We start from the raw sequence: 21069 nt of genomic DNA on the forward strand, positions 1-21069 counted from the left end.
TATCTAAATATATAACCATGTGTCTGAAATAGTATGGGAGAGCAATCCTGAAGCCATTTTGAAATAGTATGGGAGAGCAATCCTGAAGCCATTTTGAAATAGTATGGGAGAGCAATCCTGAAGCCATTTTGAAATAGTATGGGAGAGCAATCCTGAAGCCATTTTGACTCTCCCAGAGAGAGAGTAGTAAGGGAGGCATTTTTGAATAAGATGCTTCTAAGCAATTATTTACATTAGCAATTATTTACCTTTACATTGATTGATTTACAATTGCATTGATCAGTTTTATGCTTTATTTGCTTCTTATATAAAGAAGGCTAATACAGTGGTGCCCCGCAAGACGAATGCCTCGCAAGACGGAAAACCTGCTAGACGAAAGGGTTTTCCGTTTTGGAGGTGCTTCGCAAAACGAATTTGCTATGGGCTTGCTTCGCAAGACGAAAATGTCTTGCGAGTTCTGCGGGGTTTTTTCCCCTCCCCCCCTTTTCCCCCAGCCCCTAAGCCGCTTAACAGCTGTTCTCTAAGCCGCTTAACAGCTGATGCTAAGCCGCTTGACAGCTGATCTAAGCCGCTTATCAGCTGATCCACTAAGCCGCTAATAGCCTTTTAGGAGCTAATCCGCTAATCCCTTAATAGCCGCTAATCCCTTAATAGCCTCTAATCCCTTAATAGCCACTAATCCCTTAATAGCCGCTAATCCCTTAATAGCCGCTAATAGCCACTAAACCGCTAATAGCGCTAATAGCGCTAATCCGCTAATGGGCTTGCTTCGCAAGACGAAAAAACCGCAAGACGAAGAGACTCGCGGAACGGATTCTTTTCGTCTTGCGAGGCACCACTGTAGTGAGTATAGACCATAGCTATCAATTTACAGATTTGAAAATAAGGGACCAGAAGCCTTGAAAATAAGGGACCAGCAGCCAAAATAAGGGACCTGCAGCCTCAGCTGTTCCAGGCACTCCAGTCTTCCTGTCCTCCTGCAGTCTGGTCAAACTCATGCTGGTAGCTTCGAGAACACTGTCCAAACAACTTTCTAACCAGAGGTTCAATTGAATAGAATCTGAATCACATGCACCACAAGGCCTATGCAGCCTCAACGTAAGATGGCTCCCCGGCCTGGCTTTGCACTGCAAAGTTTGCAGCAGCACAGGCAACAAAATGGCGTCCAGCATTCAAAAACCTCCTCAGCTTGCATTAGCTAGCCACACACAAGGCATGCAAGCTCCACCCCCTAGTCTTTCTTAGACTTCTTATTGGGTGAGCAACACAGCCAAGCAACACAGTTGGAGCCTCCCTCCTCCCTGGCCGGCAGGGAGGGAGGGAGAGGAGCTGCTTCCTTTGAAATTTGAGGGACATCATTTAAGGGACATCCATCAATAAGGGACAGCAGGGGGACATGGCGCTGGAATAAGAGACTGTCCCTTCAAATAAGGGACACTTGACAGCTATGGTATAGACATATCAACACCCAAGGGCAACACTGCGAGAATAAAGGAGCCCTGTTTGATAGTTCAGCCTTCTGGTTCTTTGCTTACAAAGATTTACTGGTTCTCCCAGTTTGCCTGTGAAGCATTCCCAGGTATGGGTTGTAAGGAATCAGAGGACCTTGCCAACTTTGTCTCAAACCCATTATTTTGCAAAATACTTCCTTTTCACTGAAGAGTTGCGTTAATTGGCGCTTTTGGCCAAAGTACCTTTTTGCGTACGTAGAAGCCAAGCTACGCATTATGCTTAATGCACGTTGGTGTGCAATTTGTGAGGAAGGCTTGAGCCAGTCTCACTGCTTTTGGCAGCTGGCATCAGGCCCAATCCAGACCTTTGCACAGGTGAACGTTGATGCAAACATATTACAACACCCCTTTTAAAATCTAGCTCAGTATTATTTGCACACTGATTGGCATGGCATCCTATAAAATGATATAGGAGAGCTATTCTACTTTTTTTTAAAAAAAACACCATAGAGCCTAGGACTTGCTAATCAGAAGGTCGGCGGTTCGAATCCCCCGTGACGGGGTGAGCTCCCGTTGCTCGGTCCCTGCTCCTGCCAACCTAGCAGTTCAAAAACACATCAAAGTCCAAGTAGATAAATAGGTACCACTCTGGTGGGAAGGTAAACAGCGTTTCTGTGTGCTGCTCTGGTTCACCAGAAGCGGCTTAGTCATGCTGGCCACATGACCTGGAAAAACTGTCTGCGGACAAACGTCGGCTCCCTTGGCCAGTAAAGCGAGATGAGCGCCGTGACCCCAGAGTCGTTTGCGACTGGACTTAACTGTCAGGGGTCCTTTACCTTTACCTTAGAGAGTTTTGGCAAACTGCTTTAAGACTGTTTACTCCATTTGAGCAAACCAGAGTGGAGGTTCTGCCGTAAAGCCTCTGCAACAGTCTCTTTGAAGTAGCTCAGCAGATTTAATTCTGCTGCCTTGGCTGTGGGGGCCGGTCCTCTGCGGGGAACAGGAACCTGCAGCCAGTTCAGGATTAAACCCTGTCCTCCTGCCCATCAGCTGACATCACCGATGAGGTCAGACAAAGGATGGGTGGTTGCGGTTTGAGGAAAATGGACTCGGGGCCAAGATTAGCCCTTTACCCAGAGGTTCCCCACCCCTTTCTTTGGACTAGGTGAAAACCTACGCTGTCATGATGGAGAGTGCCACACCTGGAAGAAAGGTGGGAAGAGTGCACTCAATAATTCTCTCTGCAGTCTTTACAACCCTGGATAGCATTGTTTTTTCCCTGGCCGTGAAGCTCCCAAACCACACGCACAGACCATAAGTTAGTACGCTCTCCACAGTGCAATGGTAGAATGCCATCAACAGGTCCTTTGAGAGATTGTTTTTCCGGAGGATTCTCAGAAAATATAACCTCTGCTGTGCTCTCTTCACCAGGTCTTTGCTGTTCTCTCCCCAGGTTATGTCGTCACTCAACTCCATTACATTTACCATTACAGTTGTACCTTGGGTTAAGAATTTAATTCGTTCTGGAGGTCCATTCTTAACCTGAAACTGTTCTTAACCTGAGGTACCACTTTAGCTAATAGGGCCTCCCGCTGCCGTCGTGGTATTTCTGTTCTCATCCTGAGGTAAAGTTCTTAACCTGAGGTAGTATTTTTGGGTTGGCGGAGTCTGTAACCTGAAGCATCTGTAAGCTGAGGTACCACTGTACTGCACTTGTGGCATTCTGGAGCCCGAGCCCTTAAGTGGGTTTCCTATCAGTAGGAGAAAATGACAGAGGCCAGCCAGAGTATATTGAGAAGCAAAGTATCTAGTAAGCTTGATCTTTATTAAAGCAACTCACCACACGCAGGAGGGAGGAGAACCCCAAACAATAGTGCACAAGCCCTTATATAGACTTCTGAAATTGCCCACGCCGTATCCCAAGACTAGCCCCCCCAAAATCATACATATATCACAGAAGGGTGCGGTCTCCAGCAGAAATCCTGCCTGCCAGGATACCTGATAATGGTCACTGATTGCATTACCTGGGCAACCTGGCCATTCTTTTATGATGGTTAATACTTTAGTTCCTGAGACTAGGTCACAGGCTCACCCTATTCATACACAAGTACAGTGGTGCCCCGCAAGACGAATGCCTCGCAAGACGGAAAACCCGCTAGACGAAAGGGTTTTCCGTTTTGGAGGTGCTTCGCAAAACGAATTTGCTATGGGCTTGCTTCGCAAGACGAAAATGTCTTGCGAGTTCTGCGGGGGTTTCCCCCCCCCCCTTTCCCCCCAGCCCCTAAGCCGCTTAACAGCTGTTGCTAAGCCGCTTATCAGCTGATCTAAGCCGCTTATCAGCTGGTCCACTAATCCCTTAATAGCCGCTAATCCCTTAATAGCCGCTAATCCCTTAATAGCCGCTAATAGCCCTTAAACCGCTAATAGCGCTAATCCGCTAATGGGCTTGCTTCGCAAGACGAAAAAAACCGCAAGATGAAGAGACTCACGGAACGGATTCTTTTCGTCTTGCGAGGCACCACTGTATGCCCTTAAGACAGGCTGTCCCCATTTTCTTCCCTTACTGCAGCAGAATATTCGAGGCCATTGGGAGAGTCAAAATGGCTTCAGGATTGCTCTCCCATACTGGTTCAGGCTCTCGTGTGGGTGACGCTCAACAACTTTTTGTGTCCGTATTTTTTCCTCTTGGAATATGGCAGCCCTACTCCAAGTAAGCTGCAAGGACAAAGGATTAGGGTGGATTAGGCTACTGAAATCACCTTATTTCTTCACCAGAGGACGTTTGGTTGGAATGTTGCACCATCCCACCAAAAAGTGCCCTGGGGCAAGGCAAATAAAAAGCACTGGTGTTCAAAAACCGGGTTTGCGTTAGCTGAGCGATGGGCCTAACTGACAGCTTAAGACTCTTGTTGTTTTAGCCTAAATGAGGTGGCCTGATGAGCCGTTTTGTCACCTCTCTCCTCTCCCCAGAGCCAGCAGCTTTTGTGCTGGCAGCTAGGCTTAAGTGCCACCTCAGCTAGAAACATTTAACCAAGTCTCGTGGTCAAGAGGGCTTTGTGCATGCATAAACCCTCACAGGGAGGCTTTTGGGATTTGTTTATTTTAGAACCAAGTAACATTTTTTTACATATACCCAGGGTGTCTGGCAAATATGAAGAAACCCTTATTTGCTTTTAAAATACAGAATGGTGGTATAATTATGACAAGTGGGCACTCATGAAAAACCCAACAGTTTGCTTATTTTTGCAGTTGCCTATTTGTCTGGTTGCATCAGTGTTTCTCAAACTTGGGGCCCCGGCTGTTGTTGGACTACAACTCCCATCATCCCTAGCTAGCAGGGCAAGTGCTAATTTCTAGATGTCCAGATAGGCTTGCCTAAACAAAAATATTTTAAGCAGGTGCCAAAAAGATACAGTAAAGGTGCCTATCAGGTGTCAATACACGGGAAGTTCCAAACAGAATCAGTGGTCAGGGATGATGGGAGTTTTAGTCCAGCTGGGGACCCAAGTTTGAGAAACCCTGTGTTAAATCCTATCCACCCACCCACTGCCACATATCAGTGCTTGGAACGAACTCGTTCACTTTAATGAAGTTCACTGAATTAGTTCAAAAATCTCTTAACAACACCTGAAAATCGTCCCCATAATTTCCAAGCGGACTGAGCATGAATAAAGATAATTTTTTTTGGGGGGGGGGTAGAACATTAAACAGTTTTTAGTTTATCTTCAAGTTCATTGTCGTGCGTGTGTGTGTGTGTGTTTACTCTATAGACTCTTTGGGCCTTTAAGCTTCAACATCATAATCATGGTGGGGAGGGGATATATTAAACAATTCACTGGTCAATATTCTCCAGGAAATACTGTGAAAGACGTTGCCTATCAGTTCAGGTGGGGAATCCTGGACACTGTAATAGAATCATAGAATCATAGAATCATAGAGTTGGAAGAGACCACAAGGGCCATCGAGTCCAACCCACTGCCAAGCAGGAAACACCATCAGAGCACTCCTGACATATGGTTTTCAAGCCTCTGCTTAAAGACCTCCAAAGAAGGAGACTCCACCACACTCCTTGGCAGCAAATTCCACTGACGAACAGCTCTTACTGTCAGGAAGTTCTTCCTAATGTTTAGGTGGAATCTTCTTTCTTGTAGTTTGGATCCGTTGCTCCGTGTCCGCTTCTCTGGAGCAGCAGAAAACAACCTTTCTCCCTCCTCTATGTGACATCCTTTTATATATTTGAATATGGCTATCATATCACCCCTTAACCTCCTCTTCTCCAGGCTAAACATGCCCAGCTCCCTTAGCCGTTCCTCATAAGGCATCGTTTCCAGGCCTTTGACTATTTTGGTCAATAGGAATGAGTGAATGTGTCAATTTCAGTTTCTCTCAGTCTTTCATTTTTGTGTGGACAGGCAGAGTCCCCCAAACCCTGGGCGGCCCCCGTGTGGAATAACGACTCAAGACAACGTGCTATGGGATTAAAATCGGCCACAACTTTATTATGCTTCAGATGTGGGTAGATCATTGACTCAGGCATTGGGCGTTTATCCCTCCCAGTCCCCAGCCAGGGATCTAGGGAACATCAGGGTTATCCAGTGGGGGGGGGGATAGGCTGGCTCTGGAGAACATATGTTCAAGCAAAGACAGCCCGCCCCCGTTACACCCCCGCCGCAGGGGAGAGCAATGACAACCTCTAGGTGTATGGCCAATGCCTCCCCTCAAACAACCCCTTTAATGGGGAACCCTGGTATCGCCACCGTGAAGAGGAGGGGGGTGTGGGTCATCGCTGAAGATAAACTAAAGGATTCCGCCCAAGGCCTGATACCGCCAAAGTTGTGATGTTTTGCTACTGGAAAGGCAAACCTGCCAATGCAAGAGAATTCCTTTCCAGCCCTTCAACAGCAATCTTGATGTAGCAGCGCCTGCGTACCTGTGGAGAAAAGGTTAGCCTGCAAAAGAAGTCTCAACTGAGAGTGGGTAGGGTGGGAGAAGCTCTGGAGCCAACTGATGATTCCCAGGTAAAAACCTCCCTCTAGTGTGTGGGCAGGGTGGTCCCTCCCCCTACCTGGCCTGATCACCTTGGCAGCACCTCCCCAGGTGGGATTGGGCAACTGGCTGAGGTAGGCGGAGACCTCCAGGTATCCCACCTCAGGGGAGGCGAAGCCAAGCCTGTGCTAATGGTGCCGCATAGGGTCCAGGGGGCTGCACGCGACTACACAAAGGGCGCCCCCCATTTATTGTGTTGAGCGGTCATTCTAGCCTTAAGATTGGTTCTACACATTCCCACATCAGCCTGCAATTCAAAACAACAACAACAACAAATCATTGTGAAAATTCATCGGCATTTCAAACTTCAGAGAAGTGCGAATTTTGAAAGACGGCTGCGTTTCAGTTCTTGTATTGTTTCGAAAAGTATAACTGAGGTACTTTAAATGGTAACTTTTGATCATGGAAGCAAATTATGCAACCCATTACCACTGAAATGTCAGTTTAGCTAAGCAAGATTGAGACAGACAGATGAAATGGCCCAGAACAAAATTGTGGATGGGACTGACACTCTGAAAGATCTCTACCACACACACACATTCGAAGGCATATTATGTCCTTCAGCAAAACTCTCAGTAAACTGTGACGCTGCTGTTTTCGTAATTTTTTGTTTCCTTTTTCTGCTTGATGAGCATGTATGTGTTCAGTGTTTTCTCTTCGTTTTTCTGTATTATTTAATAAATATGATTTATTTAACAATGCTCCTCTCTTTTCTACCCTTTCATTGTGTGCATGGATGTCCTCTCACTTCTTTGTATTTGGTATTTAACTGTCATTTTTATTGTTCTGCTTCCTGGATATAAGCAGCTTTAATCCCCTAAATTGCCCTCAGATTGCTGTGCAAAGCTTCAGTACGATTATCTCTTCGAACCAGTTTTCCCCCTAGATAATCCCACTGACTGTTCCATTTCTTTGCCACACTAGATAGAACAGCGTTCCCCAACCTGGTGCTCTCCAAATATTTTAGACTGCAAATCCCATCAGCCACTGTTAGCAAAGTCACTTTAGCAACACAGTCAGAGTCCAGGCAGAAAAGTCTCGCTAACATTTTACTGAGGAAAGCGAATAAAACAGTGCATAACTTGAGACTCTTGGGGTTGTGGGTTCGAGCCCCACTTTGGGCAAAAGATTCCTGGGGTTGGACTAGATGACCCCTGGGTCCCTTCCAACTCTACAATTCTGATATTATGTCAGGCATTGTACAAAGTGGTGAACATTCAACTAATACCATGTTTCCCAAACTTGAGTCTCCAGCTGTTTTTTGGACTACAACTCCCATCATCCCTAGCTAGCAAGACTGGTGGTCAGGGATGATGGGAATTGTAGTCCTCAAACAGGCACAAGTATGGGAAAAGGTAAAGGTAAAGGGACCCCTGACCATTAGGTCCAGTCATGGCCGACTCTGGGGTTGCTGTGCTCATCTCGCTTTATTGGCCGAGGAAGCCGGCATACAGCTTCTGGGTCATGTGGCCAGCATGACTAAGCCACTTCTGGCAAATCAGAGCAGCACATGGAAATGCTGTTTACCTTCCCGCTGGAGCAGTACCTGTTGATCTACTTGCACTTTGACGTGCTTTCAAACTGCTAGGTTGGCAGGAGCAAGTTTGGGAAACACTGAACTAAAACATAGAAGGAAAAATCTGTCAGAATTATGCATTCAATCAGAGCGTGTGGTACCTTAACAAATGATTGTGAACAGAATTAACACTTCAGCTGCACGCTGTATGATCTCTCCTGTTGCATTCCCAACAGCCGCAGAATTGTAGCTCTGTGAAGGGTCTCCTAACAACTCTCAGCACCCTAAACAAATTATAGTGCCATAGGTTCTTGGGGGAGGGGGGAACCATGACTGCCAAAGTCATAAAAGAGTGCTTTAAAAGCACAGTGCGAATGTGACCTAAAATTCATCTGAAAATACCGTATTTTTTGCTCTATAAGACTCACATTTCCCCTCCGAAAAAGTAAGGGGAAATGTGTGTGCGTCTTATGGAGCGAATGCAGGCTGCGCACCTATCCCAGAAGCCAGAACAGCAAGAGGGATTGCTGCTTTCACTGCGCAGCGATTCCTCTTGCTGTTCTGGCTTCTGAGATTCAGAATATTTTTTTTCTTGTTTTCCTCCTCCAAAAACTAGGTGCCTCTTGTGGTCTGGTGCGTCTTATAGAGCAAAAAATACAGTACTGCCCTTTTGTTGTTTTTGTTCCAGACTTTTTGGCAAGCTTGATAGCTTCACACGAGCGTCTTGAGAAACTCCAGCTTCTCATTATGAACAATGACAATGCTCTCTTCTGAACAATGCACCTGTTTCATTGCAGCAGTAAAAAGGGTTATCTCCAAAGAGGTCCAGCCTATTTCCCCCATTAATTTCAACGGGTGTGCCCTATTTGTTTGTTTTTTTAAATAAAAAATGAAGGAGTCTATCAGCTATCAATCAAGCCCATAACTGCAGGTTTGTAATGTACACGGAAGCAGGAAGACAAGCTGTCGAGGTTTTAAGCGCGGGTCTTTAGTTAAGCAATAAATAAACAAGGAAGTGAATATTTGGTTAGGAATCCACTCAAGGTACTTCTAGAACAAAAGAAAGTGGCTGATAAAGTCGGGCCCGCAATCCATTTTCACACAATTGATGGGGCCTCATGAAGAAATCGGCAGGTTGAAAAGCGGGGGCAGGAAAAGAAGAACGAGCGTTGCGGTTTGGAAGGAAACAGAAGCGGCGGTCGCTTGCCAGGGGAGAGTTTAGTCTCGATGGCGCTGCTAGAGAGAGACGTGACCGTCCGCGCAAGAGGCCTGTTGCCTCTTAGCATCAAAGCGGCCACCGCAAAACTCCTCCTCAGAGTTGCTCGGGTGGACGCAAAGAGCCATTGTTTGTGGTCTGGAAGGTGGCAGAGCCCTTTCCTGCTTCTCTCAGCCCTGTGGTTTGCTCTGTTGCGACTTCACGGACCCTGCACTTAAGAGCCTCTCTCAAACAAACAAGCAAACACACACACTTCTGGGAAGATGGGGTTGGGGAATTGAAAAAGCCCTTGTGAATCCAAAGAAGGGCAGGCTGTGTGGGTGACACAGGAGGGAGGGAAGTAGATCAGAACTAGAAAGCCACTGGAAATAAGAATCGCTTTGCTGAACCCAGTGGTGAAGTTGTGGAATCTCCCAGCTCCAGATGTGGATGCAGCGTGCCGTACGTTGTTACAAAACCAGCGTCTCCGGCAAAGAACAAGACCCTGGAAGAAGGATGCTGAGGAAACACATCGGGCCTAGGCTCTGCTCACAAATCCAACCTCTGCTAAGGAGGGCTGGACTTTCTGAAGTTCCAGAGCTACAGCTGTGGAGCAGAGATAGAATCTGAGGAGATGAGGTGATTTTTTCCCCAGTTGGGAGCTTGCGCAATGCCAGCAAACTGTTCCCTCCCCAAGGAAAATTGCAAAAAGAAGAAGGGGGAGGAAATCTGTGCCTGTTTATAGAGGGATTTGAGTCAGTTTGCCACAGAGGAGTTCTTGAGAGAATTGTACCGTACTTGAATAACACCTGAAACTGTGCTCATAAGGTCACAGGAAAAAACCCGAAGATTATGGTTGCTGATTGTCCCAAAATACTGGCGAGGACACGTGTGAAGGACTCAGGATAAAAAAAAAAAAAAACCAGCATGGTTAATTTAATTCATTCCATTATTTTCCTTTAAGAAGATTTTTACGTCTCTTGATCAGTGCTTTTTTCCTGGGGGGACGCAGGGGTATGCATACCCCTAAACATTTTGTGAATATAAGTTTGGCCTCATTGAGGGGCAGTATTTCAATGTGAGCAGGAAAATGAGAGTAGTCCTAAACATTTTTTTAAGGAAAAAAAAATACCACTCTTGATTATTAAAAACCTCTAAGAGGCTTATAAAAGTATAAAAGAAAATATTCGGATTGTTGATACAAATATTGCTCTCTTTTTATTATCACAACAATGCTGTGAAGGCGACTGAAAGAGGTTGACAAGCTCCAGGAAACCCCACCTACAGCTGACTGGAGATTTGAGCCAAGGTCTACCTGGTTCTAGTGGGACACTCTAATGTTATAGCTCAGTGACTGTGATCTGACTTGCAAATCATCCCCCAAAGTCTTGGGCAGAGCACCTTTCCCAGGGCTGGAGAAGAAAATTTCAATTCACTTTGCATTTAAAGGCCAACTTTTCACGAGGGCTTCAAGCACGAGGGCTTGGAAATGCAAGCCGATGTAGAGATGCGGAGAACCGAATTGAAGACTGGAGAAAGGATAAACAGAGAGAAACTCGAAACGGACTTATTTGCCCACCCCCTACTATTAAGGTAAAGGGACCCCTGACTATTAGGTCCAGTCGTGGCCGACTCTGGGGTTGCGGCGCTCATCTCACTTTACTGGCCAAGGGAGCCGGTGTACAGCTTCCAGGTCATGTGGCCAGCATGACTAAACCACTTCTGGCAAACCAGAGCAGCGCACAGAAACGCCGTTTACCTTCCCGCTGGAGTGGTACCTATTTATCTACTTGCACTTTGACGTGCTTTTGAACTGCTAGGTTAGCAGGAGCAGGGACCGAGCAACAGGAGTTCGCGGGGATTCGAACCGCCGACCTTCTGATCGGCAAGTCCTAGGCTCTGTGGTTTAACCCACAGCACCACCCGCGTCCGTACTATTAGAGAGCTTTTAACTCAAGAGCTAGCAAACCCGTGGCTTTTCCAGATGTTGTATGAGTGTCAATTCCAACCAGCCCCAGCCAGCATGGCTCAGTGTTCAGGGAGGATTGGAGTTACACAACAACAACTTCTGGAGGGGAGCCTCTAGTTTAACTGGAGAGGTCAGGGATCAGATGTGGGACATTGTACATACAGAGCATGTTTGCTGAGCTATGGTTGCAAGCGACAGAAAGAGCTGGAAAGCTTTGGGGGACGATGGATGGGCTAGAAAGCTTTGGGGGATGGATTGATGGCCTGCTCCAGTGGCTCCCGGAATGGAAAATGTGAGCTGTGTTTGCCTGTGGACACCTCTTCCTTCCGGCCACCAGACCACATTTTCCACCATGCGCTCGCCTTCTCCGGAAGCCACTGGTGGAAGCGTGCTATGTGCACTCGGTTTTGTGCTGGCCCCTGTAGCAGTTCAAGCTGATTCCTAACTGCTTCGTGTCGACGATGCCTCTGGAGTTCTTCTGCTTCTGCTTCACCCTCTGGGCAGGTAAGGAGTGACTATTTCATGTTCCTTCTTCTTGGGCATTTTCCTGGTCTCTGCTGACTGCTCCGGGGCTCCCCTGGGTGCCCAAGAGAGAGGGAGGACAGAGCCTTTGTTCTGTTAATAGCCGTATAGAAGAGGGCAGTTTCTTGTAAAAATGCAACTACCAATAATAATAATAATAATAATAATAATAATAATAATAATAATAATTTATACCTCGCCCATCTGACAGGGTTTCCCCAGCCACTCTAGGTAGCTCCCGACAAAATATTAAAAATACAATAAAACATCAGACATTAAAAACGTCCCTTCAGATTATCACTTACATGATTCCAATAACATATTTCAAATCCAAACCAGACTTTTTTTGGTTTAGCCACATTAAACACTTGTCGCAGTGCTTATGAAGTTGTGTCCTGTGGCAGTTTAAAGACCCATAAATTTATTGTGGTACGTACTTCCACAGGTAATACTTTGTCAGATTCAACCACCAGGCTTCAACGGTTCACCAGACTTCAATGATACACAAAATATTTGTGTAACATTACATTACAGTGGTACCTCGGGTTACATACGCTTCAGGTTAAAGAGGCTTCAGGTTACAGACTCCGCTAACCCAGAAATAGTGCTTCAGGTTAAGAACTTTGCTTCAGGATGAGAACAGAAATCGTGCTCCGGCGGCAGCAGGAGGCCCCATTAGCAAAAGTGGTGCTTCAGGTTAAGAACAGTTTCAGGTTAAGTACGGACCTCCGGAACGAATTAAGTACTTAACCTGAGGTACCACTGTAATTGATATTGCGGTGAATTGTGACTATTGTGTGTCCCTACACAAACAAGTGCAACTGTACAGCTGTTTCTGCAGGTGCGGAATCTGCTTGACCACGCTGGACAAATGAGCAGCAGCGTTAACATGAGAGCACCAAATATGGTTTCCAAGAACTGAGGGGGATGCACCTCCAGAACACAGAGGAGGAGGAGTTGCAGTGGCGTAGCATGGGTTGTCAGCACCCGGGGCTCGGCAAGTAATTTGCGCCCCCTAACCCGGGGCAAGGCAAGTAATTTGCGCCCCCCGCTGCACTGTCCCTCCCCCAGATAGTCCCTCGCTCTCTCTCCGCACCGCACCGCATGCCTGGCACCCTCCCCTCCACAGTGGGTGGCGACCCGGCGACTCGGATCGGATTTGCACAGCCTGCACTGCAGTGAGAGAGAGAGTGAGTGAGCCAGGTAGGGGCAGAGAGCTGCGAGTGCGAGCGTGCCACCCCAGATGTTGCGCCCAGTGCAGCCGGCCCCCCTGCACCCCCCACACTACGCCACTGAGGAGTTGAATTGAATTTCTCCCTCATTCCTGCTGTGGTCTAATACAACTGCAATTATAGCCACATGAGTTTTATTTCCTCCTCTTGACCGTGTTGGAAATAAGTTGTGTGTGAACAATGGTGCCTCATTCAGGGACCATTAAGACTGTACAGTTTAGCTATGCTGGGAGGTTAGGCTGGGAGAACTGGTCAAGACCATGAACAACTGGGACTCCTGGCTTTCCTTCTATCTCACCCCCATCCCGTTTCCACTCTCCTAGCTTCCCAGGCTCAAGAAGCCCTCATGGTCTCCCAGCCCAGCTCAGCAGAAGGCACGGAAGGCGGTTCCGTCACCTTGCACTGTTCCTACAACTCCACCTTAGAGCCCAAGGTTGGGAGCTTCCGGTGGGTGAAGGAGCCAGGGGTGGAGGTCAGAAAGACCACCCGGGAATTCATGGGAAGGGTGCGTCCCACCTCGGAGCAGGCCTTCCTCTTGGATAGAAGAGCCGACATAGAGATATGGGATCTGAGACATTACGACTCGGGGGTGTATCGATGCGTGGTGAAGATCCCTGGATTCCAGGAGACATCGGGGAACGGGACTGAGCTTCGCGTGCTTAAAGCTGCAAAAGGTAAAGAGGTTGGGTTCTGTGGAAGGAATGTACAGTGGTACCTCAGGTTACAGACGCTTCAGGTTACAGACTCTGCTAGCCCAGAAATAGTACCTGGGGTTAAGAACTTTACCTCAGGATGAGAACAGAAATCGCGCGGTGGCAGCAGGAGGCCCCATTAGCTAAAGTGGTACCTCTGGTTAAGTTTCAGGTTAAGAATGGACCTCCAGAACGAATTAAGTTCTTAACCCGAGGTACCACTGTAGTTGGTCAGAAGGAAGGAAGGAACTGGGATGGGTTCTTTGGGAAAGCAGTGGGCTAAACTCAGATGTTGCTGGTTTTATCATAGGAAGTTGTCTTCTCCTGAGATTGTCCATCTAGCTCATTATCAGTTTACAGTGGTACCTCGGGTTACATACGCTTCAGGTTACAGACTCCGCTAACCCAGAAATAGTGCTTCAGGTTAAGAACTTTGCTTCAGGATAAGAACAGAAATCGGGCTCCGGCGGCGCGGCAGCAGCAGGAGGCTCCATTAGCTAAAGTGGTGCTTCAGGTTAAGAACAGTTTCAGGTTAAGAACGGACCTCTAGAACGAATTAAGTACTTAACCTGAGGTACCACTATACTGTAATCTACAGTGACTAGCACAGCTCTGCAGGGTTTCAGGAAAGATGCAGCTGCTCTAGTAATCAGCTACAGGCCTTCCCTGTCACTTGAAGCTGCTTGTGTAGAAAGTGCTGGGGTGTAGTACTTCTGGATTTTCTGTGTGGACAGTAAGTTGGGGGTGAGGAATTGATATATTTGAGAAATGGGTATGTTTAGCCTGTGTAAGAGGAGACTAGGAGGAGATATGAGAGCCATCTCCAAATATGGTGCATGCTCTCGTTATCTCTCGCTTGGATTACTGCAATGCGCTCTACGTGGGGCTACCTTTGAAGGTGATCGGAAAACTACAACTAATCCAGAATGTGGCAGCTAGACTGGTGACTGGGAGTGGCCACCAAGACCATATAACACTGGTCTTGAAAGACCTACAGTACGTTTCCGAGCACAATTCAAAGTGTTGGTGCTGACCTTGAAAGCCCTAAACAGCCTCATCCAGTATATCTGAAGGAGCATCTCCACCCCCATCATTCAGCCCAGACACTGAGGTCCAGTGCCGAGGGCCTTCTGGCGGTTCCCACGCTACAGGAAACCAAGTTACAGGGAACCAGGCAGAGGGCCTTCTTGGTAGTGGCAGCCGCCCTGTGGAACGCACTCCCACCAGATGTCAAAGAGAAAAACAACTACCAGACTTTTAGAAGACATCTGAAGGCAGCCCTCAGTGTCTGGGATGAACGACGGGGGTGGAGACGCTCCTTCAGGTATACTGGACCAAGGCCGTTTAGGGCTTTAAAGGTCAGCACCAACACTTTGAATTGTGTTCGGAAATGTACTGGGAGCCAATGAAGATCTCTCAGGACCAGTGTTATGTGGTCCCGGCGGCCGCTCCCAGTCACCAGTCTGGCGGCTGCATTCTGGGTTAGTTGTAGTTTCTAAGGACCGGCTGCTGCTTTGAGGTTCTCCCCTAGACTGGATGGACAGCAGTGATGTTGCTGAATGTTCCCAAACATTCTGACTGCTAAGGGGAAAGACCATTCCCAGGGTGTGATAACATGTGCTACATGATAAATAGACAGTTGGTTGTTCTGTCTGAGAGGGAAAAACCCCATGCAAGGCCAAAGGACAAAACTGTGTTTTCTTGTTGGCAGCAGTGAGGCAAGAGTTTATAAAAAGGCATGGAGGAAAATCTAAAGTTAAAAAGAAAGAAAGAAAAGAAACCGCAACAACAATCCAGCAGGATCTGTTGAATTTAATCTGAAATTTTCTCACAACGTCTTCCTGTATTGGGGCACTGTGTACCTCTGTGGGTGAGTGTGTCGTAAAACATTTTGTTGCCTTGATTCTGAAGTTTGATGATGCAATACCTCATTTATTCTCTCTCCTAGGAGATCCTAAGAAACCTGATGAAAATAGCACACATTCCATAGCGCTTTGGGCAGGCCTCACCTCAGCCCTGGCGGTTTTTGTAGTTTCTCCTCTGATAGTGCTCTGCTGTAGGAACAGACAAGGTGAGCATGATGACTGGTGCTTGTCTCTAAACCAGAGATGAGCATTTGACAGACCTGGGGCTTGAAGGCAGGGTGGATAAAAATCAAAGATTTTTTTTAAAAAATAATTTTTTATAAATGTAAATCGGATTTTTTTTTATTTAAATCAGATTTTTTTTTATTCAAATTGGATTTTTAAAATAAAATGCTTTTGGAGGAAAAATCTTTCTAAAGTAAGTTTTCTATTTAAGTTACATTGTAGTCCAAAGGCTATTCATCAGGAAATAAGGATTTGTTTTAAGTTTTTCATGTGTTCATAGTTTAACAAACATAGATACATATGCTATAATGTTATTGTTTTAGTTAAATAAATTGTTATTAAGGAAATGATTATTTTTCTCCTTCCAATAAAGTACAGCAGAAAAGTTGTCCACAGATAAACAGTTAACATATTAAACCTCACAATAATTTCATAATTATCTGTCTATGTATTTCTAATAGTAGAAGCAAATCGGTAATTTTTTGATGTAACTGCAAAAACCACTCTGGAAATTTATTATTTCGAAAATGAAACCTTCATCTGGTTGTAAATATTAAGATTATACCAGCAAGAATGAGTCTTTCTGTACAAAAAAAGATTTAGATCAAGTCTTACTGAGTAGTGATTTAAATCAATTTGATTTAAATAAAATCCACCCTGGTTGAAGGTGACCCCCAAAACAATTCATAGAATCCTAGAGTTGGAAGAGACCACAAGGGCCATCGAGTCCAACCCCCTGCCAAGCAGGAAACACCATCAAAGCACTCCTGACATATGGTTGTCAAGCCTCTGCTTAAAGACCTCCAAAGAAGGAGACTCCACCACACTCCTTGGCAGCAAATTCCACTGTCGAACAGCTCTTACAGTCAGGAAGTTCTTCCTAATGTTTAGGTGGAATCTTCTTTCTTGTAGTTTGGATCCACTGCTCCGTGTCCGCTTCTCTGGAGCTGCAGAAAACAACCTTTCTCCCTCCTCTATGTGACATCCTTTTATATATTTGAACATGGCTATCATATCACCCCTTAACCTCCTCTTCTCCAGGCTAAACATGCCCAGCTCCCTTAGCCGTTCCTCATTACATTTGACCTGTGGCAACCCTACCATATTTTAATTGAGGTGCTGTAAAAAACCAACAACACGTTTGTCCAGGGTTGCACTTACAAGGAAAAGAAGCATAGATATGTTTTCAAAGTGTGTGTGTGTGTGTGTGTGTGTGTGAGAGAGAGAGAGAGAGAGAGAGAGAGAGAGAAACAGACAGAGATAAGAGAGTGAATATCCACTTATTTTCATTTATTTAACAGAGTCTGTAGACCCCTTGATTGTAAACCTTCCTAACCAGCTTGCATAAAATAACATACACACCAATGTTATTTATACAAGCCAGAATTAAAAACAAGTTAAGTCTTTAAAAAGCCAAAATATAAACAATACCAGCAGTTAAAATATATATCATAAAAGAACATATTAAAAACCACATATGAACTCTCCATATTCGGGAAGGCTTTCTTAAAGAAGGAAGCTTTTAGCGGATGCTAAGTATAGGTGTACACTTGAAAATCGCATCTCTCTTGTGGATTTTCTTGAGGTTTTCCACCCACTGCAAATCTCTTTTTAAAAAAATTCTTCCCCCCACAAAGGAATGAAAGACAACAACTGAACAAAACAGTGCTTAGATTGCGGCAGCGAATTTATTGGGGACCAGGAGTTGAGCGTCCTAGCTGCACGGCTCCACCCTGAACCCAAATAGTCCTACTGGCCATTCCATCAATTTACCACACCAGAACTGTGCTGCATTGGCTGTGGCTGATGGATGTTGTCGCCCAAAACACCTGGAGGGCACCAGCTTGGTGAAAGCTGCTATAGCGTAGCAAAGAGACGGGAACCACGAATAGGCCTCCTGTTGTTGTTATTGTTTAGTCGTTTAGTGGTGTCCGACTTTTCGTGACCCCGTGGACCAGAGCACGCCAGGCACTCCTGTCTTCCACGGCCTCCCGCAGTTTGGTCAAACTCATGTTTGTAGCTTCGAGAACACTGTCCAACCATCTCGTCCTCTGTCACCCCCTTCTCCTTGTGCCCTCCATCTTCCCCAACATCAGGGTCTTTTCCAGGGAGTCTTCTCTTCCCATGAGTTGGCCAAAGTATTGGAGCCTCAGCTTCAGGATCTGTCCTTCCAGTGAGCACTCAGGGCTGATTTCCTTCAGAATGGAGAGGTTTGATCTTCTTGCAGTCCATGGGACTCTCAAGAGTCTCCTCCAGCACCATAATTCAAAAGCATCAATTCTTTGGTGGCCCAGCTCTCACTTCCATACATCACTACTGGGCAAACCATAGCTTTGACTATACGGACCTTTGTTGGCAAGGTGATGTCTCTGCTTTTTAAGATGCTGTCTATGGGTTATATTTAGAGGAAAATTTGCTCAGATTGCATCTCACTCACTACATTTTACGAAACTGAATTTGCAGGTCGCCGCCAAGCAAGAGGATCCGGGACGAAACGCCTGAGTCAGGTAAGCCCTGAGCTTTTAAGCCCTGAGCTTAAAAACAGAGTCAGGCTTGCAAGTGTAGTGCTCAGAAACCTGGCTCCAAGCTGGATACGGTTAGGAGGCGATGCAGAAGGGCTGCGGTTCAGTTGCAGGTATTCTGCTGCATGCAAAGGTCTTGGGTCTGATACCCGGTATATGCAGACTGGCTTCTGCCTTGAAACACTGTTAGCTAGCACAGATAATACTAGATGGGCAAGTTTGGAAACTGGGAGGAGGTTGGAGAGACGAGGCAGACCTGATGTACAGTGGTACCTCGGGTTACAGACCCTTCAGGTTACAGACTCTGCTAACCCAGAAATAGTACCTCGGGTTAAGAACTTTGCTTCAGGATGAGAACAGAAATCATGTCTCGGCGGTGCGGCGGCGGCAGCGGGAGGCCCCACTAGCTAAAGTGGTATCTCAGGTTAAGAACAGTTTCAGGTTAAGAACAGACCTGCGGAACGAATTAAGTACTTAACCCAAGGTACCACTGTAAGGGACGTGGGTGGCGCTGTGGGTTAAACCACAGAGCCTAGGACTTGCCAATCAGAAGTTTCGAATCCCCGCGACGGGGTGAGCTCCCGTTGCTCGGTCCCTGCTCCTGCCAATCCAAAAAGTTCGAAAGAACCTCATAGTGCAAGTAGATAAATAGGTACCGCTCCGGCGGGAAGGTAAACGGTGTTTCCGTGCGCTGCTCTGGTTCCCCAGAAGCGGCTTAGTCATGCTGGCCACATGACCCGGAAGCTGTACGCCGGCTCCCTCGGCCAATAAAGCGAGATGAGCGCCGCCATCCCAGAGTCAGTCACGACTGGACCTCATGGTCAGGGGTCCCTTTACCTTTACCTTACCACTGTATATCCATTTTTTTTGCAAGCGGTCTCCCCCAGTGTAGTGCATTTTTGTACGCCACTTCCCCTAAGGCACTTGGCTTAAGACACACTTCGCCCAGATGGTCTCCTTGTTCAATACATAGAATCATAGAGTTGGAAGGGACCCCATGGGATCATCTAGTCCAACCCTCATACAGGGTTCAAGCCTGCAACCTTGGCTTTAACAGTACCTAACCAACTGATCTATCCAGGCTATCTTTGGCCTGGAGACCTGCACTGCAAAATTCAGAGAAAAGCGAATTTAGAAGGACGGCTATCTTTTGGTTTTGCATATTGTTTTAGGAAGCGGGAATTAGGTATGTTGGCAATGAAATGAGAACCGAATTTCTCTGCCACCCCTGGACGGGTGCATTATTACTCCCCACATCCCTGGGAAAAAACAGTACAGTGGTACCTCGGGTTACATACGCTTCAGGTTACATACACTTCAGGTTACAGACTTCGCTAACCCAGAAATAGTGCTTCAGGTTAAGAACTTTGCTTCAGGGTGAGAACAGAAATCAGGCTCCGGCGGCGCGGCAACAGCAGGAGGCCCCATTAGCTAAAGTGGTGCTTCAGGTTAAGAACAGTTTCAGGTTAAGTACAGACCGCCGGAACGAATTAAGTACTTAACCCGAGGTACCACTGTACAGTGAAACCTCCACTGCCAAATGACTCCCTTTGGAACGTTTTGGCTCCCAAACGCTGAAAACCCGGAAATAGCTGCTCTGGTTTCCGAACGATTTTCAGAAGCTGAACGGCTTCCGGGGAGATTTTTCTTCTTTTTTCTCCATTGATTTTGCCAACCGCCCTTTGATACTCGGTTGTCGAACGTTTCGGAAGTCGAACAGTCTCCTGGAACGGATTACGTTTGAAATATACTCAGAGTTGCAAAGTGATTTCATGCTCTTTATTCAGCTCATAGTGGTGAGGAGGAATGAATGAAAGTCCCCTCAAAGTATCTGCTTTATATATGTTATTTACACAATGGGCTGCACATGATTGGCTAATTCCGGAATTCTACTGTAAGCCAATCAGGTTGTGGATTCACTTCTATCTGGAGCATGATTGGGTGGTTCCTGCCAACCAATCATACTGCTGCATTGTTCTAGGACCAATCAGACTGCTGCATTCTGAATCCTATTGTTCTAGGACCAATCAGACTGCTGCCTTTTGGATCCTATTCAGCTCAGTACATAACAACGTTCGACAACCAAGGTTTGACTGTAATTGCAGTGATTGTAGTAAGGTTGATCTGAAGGAGCGGTAACTTGCTAGAGGCCTAATTGTTGATGTTGTGGCTGTACCAGTCCTCAGGAAGCATCTGGGCAAGCTCACAAACGATGACACTGATTCCTTGACCTCTTTCCGTAGGACAAGAAGGCAGAGTCAACGGCAGATCTGAATTATTCAGAGCTCGTCCTGAAGAAGGCGGGGAAATCCAAGTGTCAAAGAGAAAAGGTCACATATGCTTCCATACGTGTATAGTCTTTTTTTTTTTAAAAAAAAATTTTTATTGCATTTTTGAAAGTTACAGAAAAAAAAGGGGGGGGGGAATTTAAAAGATATGTGTACAGTGAACCCTTGGGTTACAAACGCTTTGGGTTACAAATTCTGCTAACCCGGAAGTAGTTGCAACCCTCGGGTTGCGAACTTTGCTCCAGGATGAGAACAGAAATTGTGTGGAGGCAGCGTGGCGGCAGCAGGAGGCCCCATTAGCGAAAGCGCACCTCAGGTTAAGAATAGTTTCGGGCTAAGAACGGACCTCTGGAACAAATTAAGTTCGTAACCCGAGGTACCACTGTATAGTCTTGGAGTAAGTGCCATCATCCTCGAACCTACAGTAATTCCTCAACTTCCTGGCCCCTCCACTGACTGCTTGAAAATGGCTAATTCTTTTGGTGGGTCACCTAATGATTTGTCTGTCTGTTCTAGCAATTGCAATGTGTTGGGCTAGATTTGCAT

General features: G+C 46.4%; 1 protein-coding gene across 1 annotated transcript; it reads left to right on the top strand.

Moving 5' to 3' along the window:
* Positions 1-11638: 11638 nt before the first annotated feature.
* On the top strand, positions 11639-20592 carry LOC310672839 (natural cytotoxicity triggering receptor 3-like; the record flags this gene model as incomplete). The annotated part of the gene is made up of 5 exons (XM_083430495.1): positions 11639-11681; positions 13255-13605; positions 15572-15694; positions 18177-18220; positions 20479-20592. The coding sequence occupies 5 exons, from the start codon at positions 11639-11641 to the stop codon at positions 20590-20592; spliced, it is 675 nt and encodes a 224-aa protein (XP_083286621.1).
* Positions 20593-21069: the final 477 nt, after the last annotated feature.

The sequence above is a fragment of the Podarcis tiliguerta genome (genome assembly GCF_965153285.1).
Source record: "Podarcis tiliguerta genome assembly, chromosome: 2".
NCBI classification, from domain to species: Eukaryota; Metazoa; Chordata; class Lepidosauria; order Squamata; family Lacertidae; genus Podarcis; species Podarcis tiliguerta.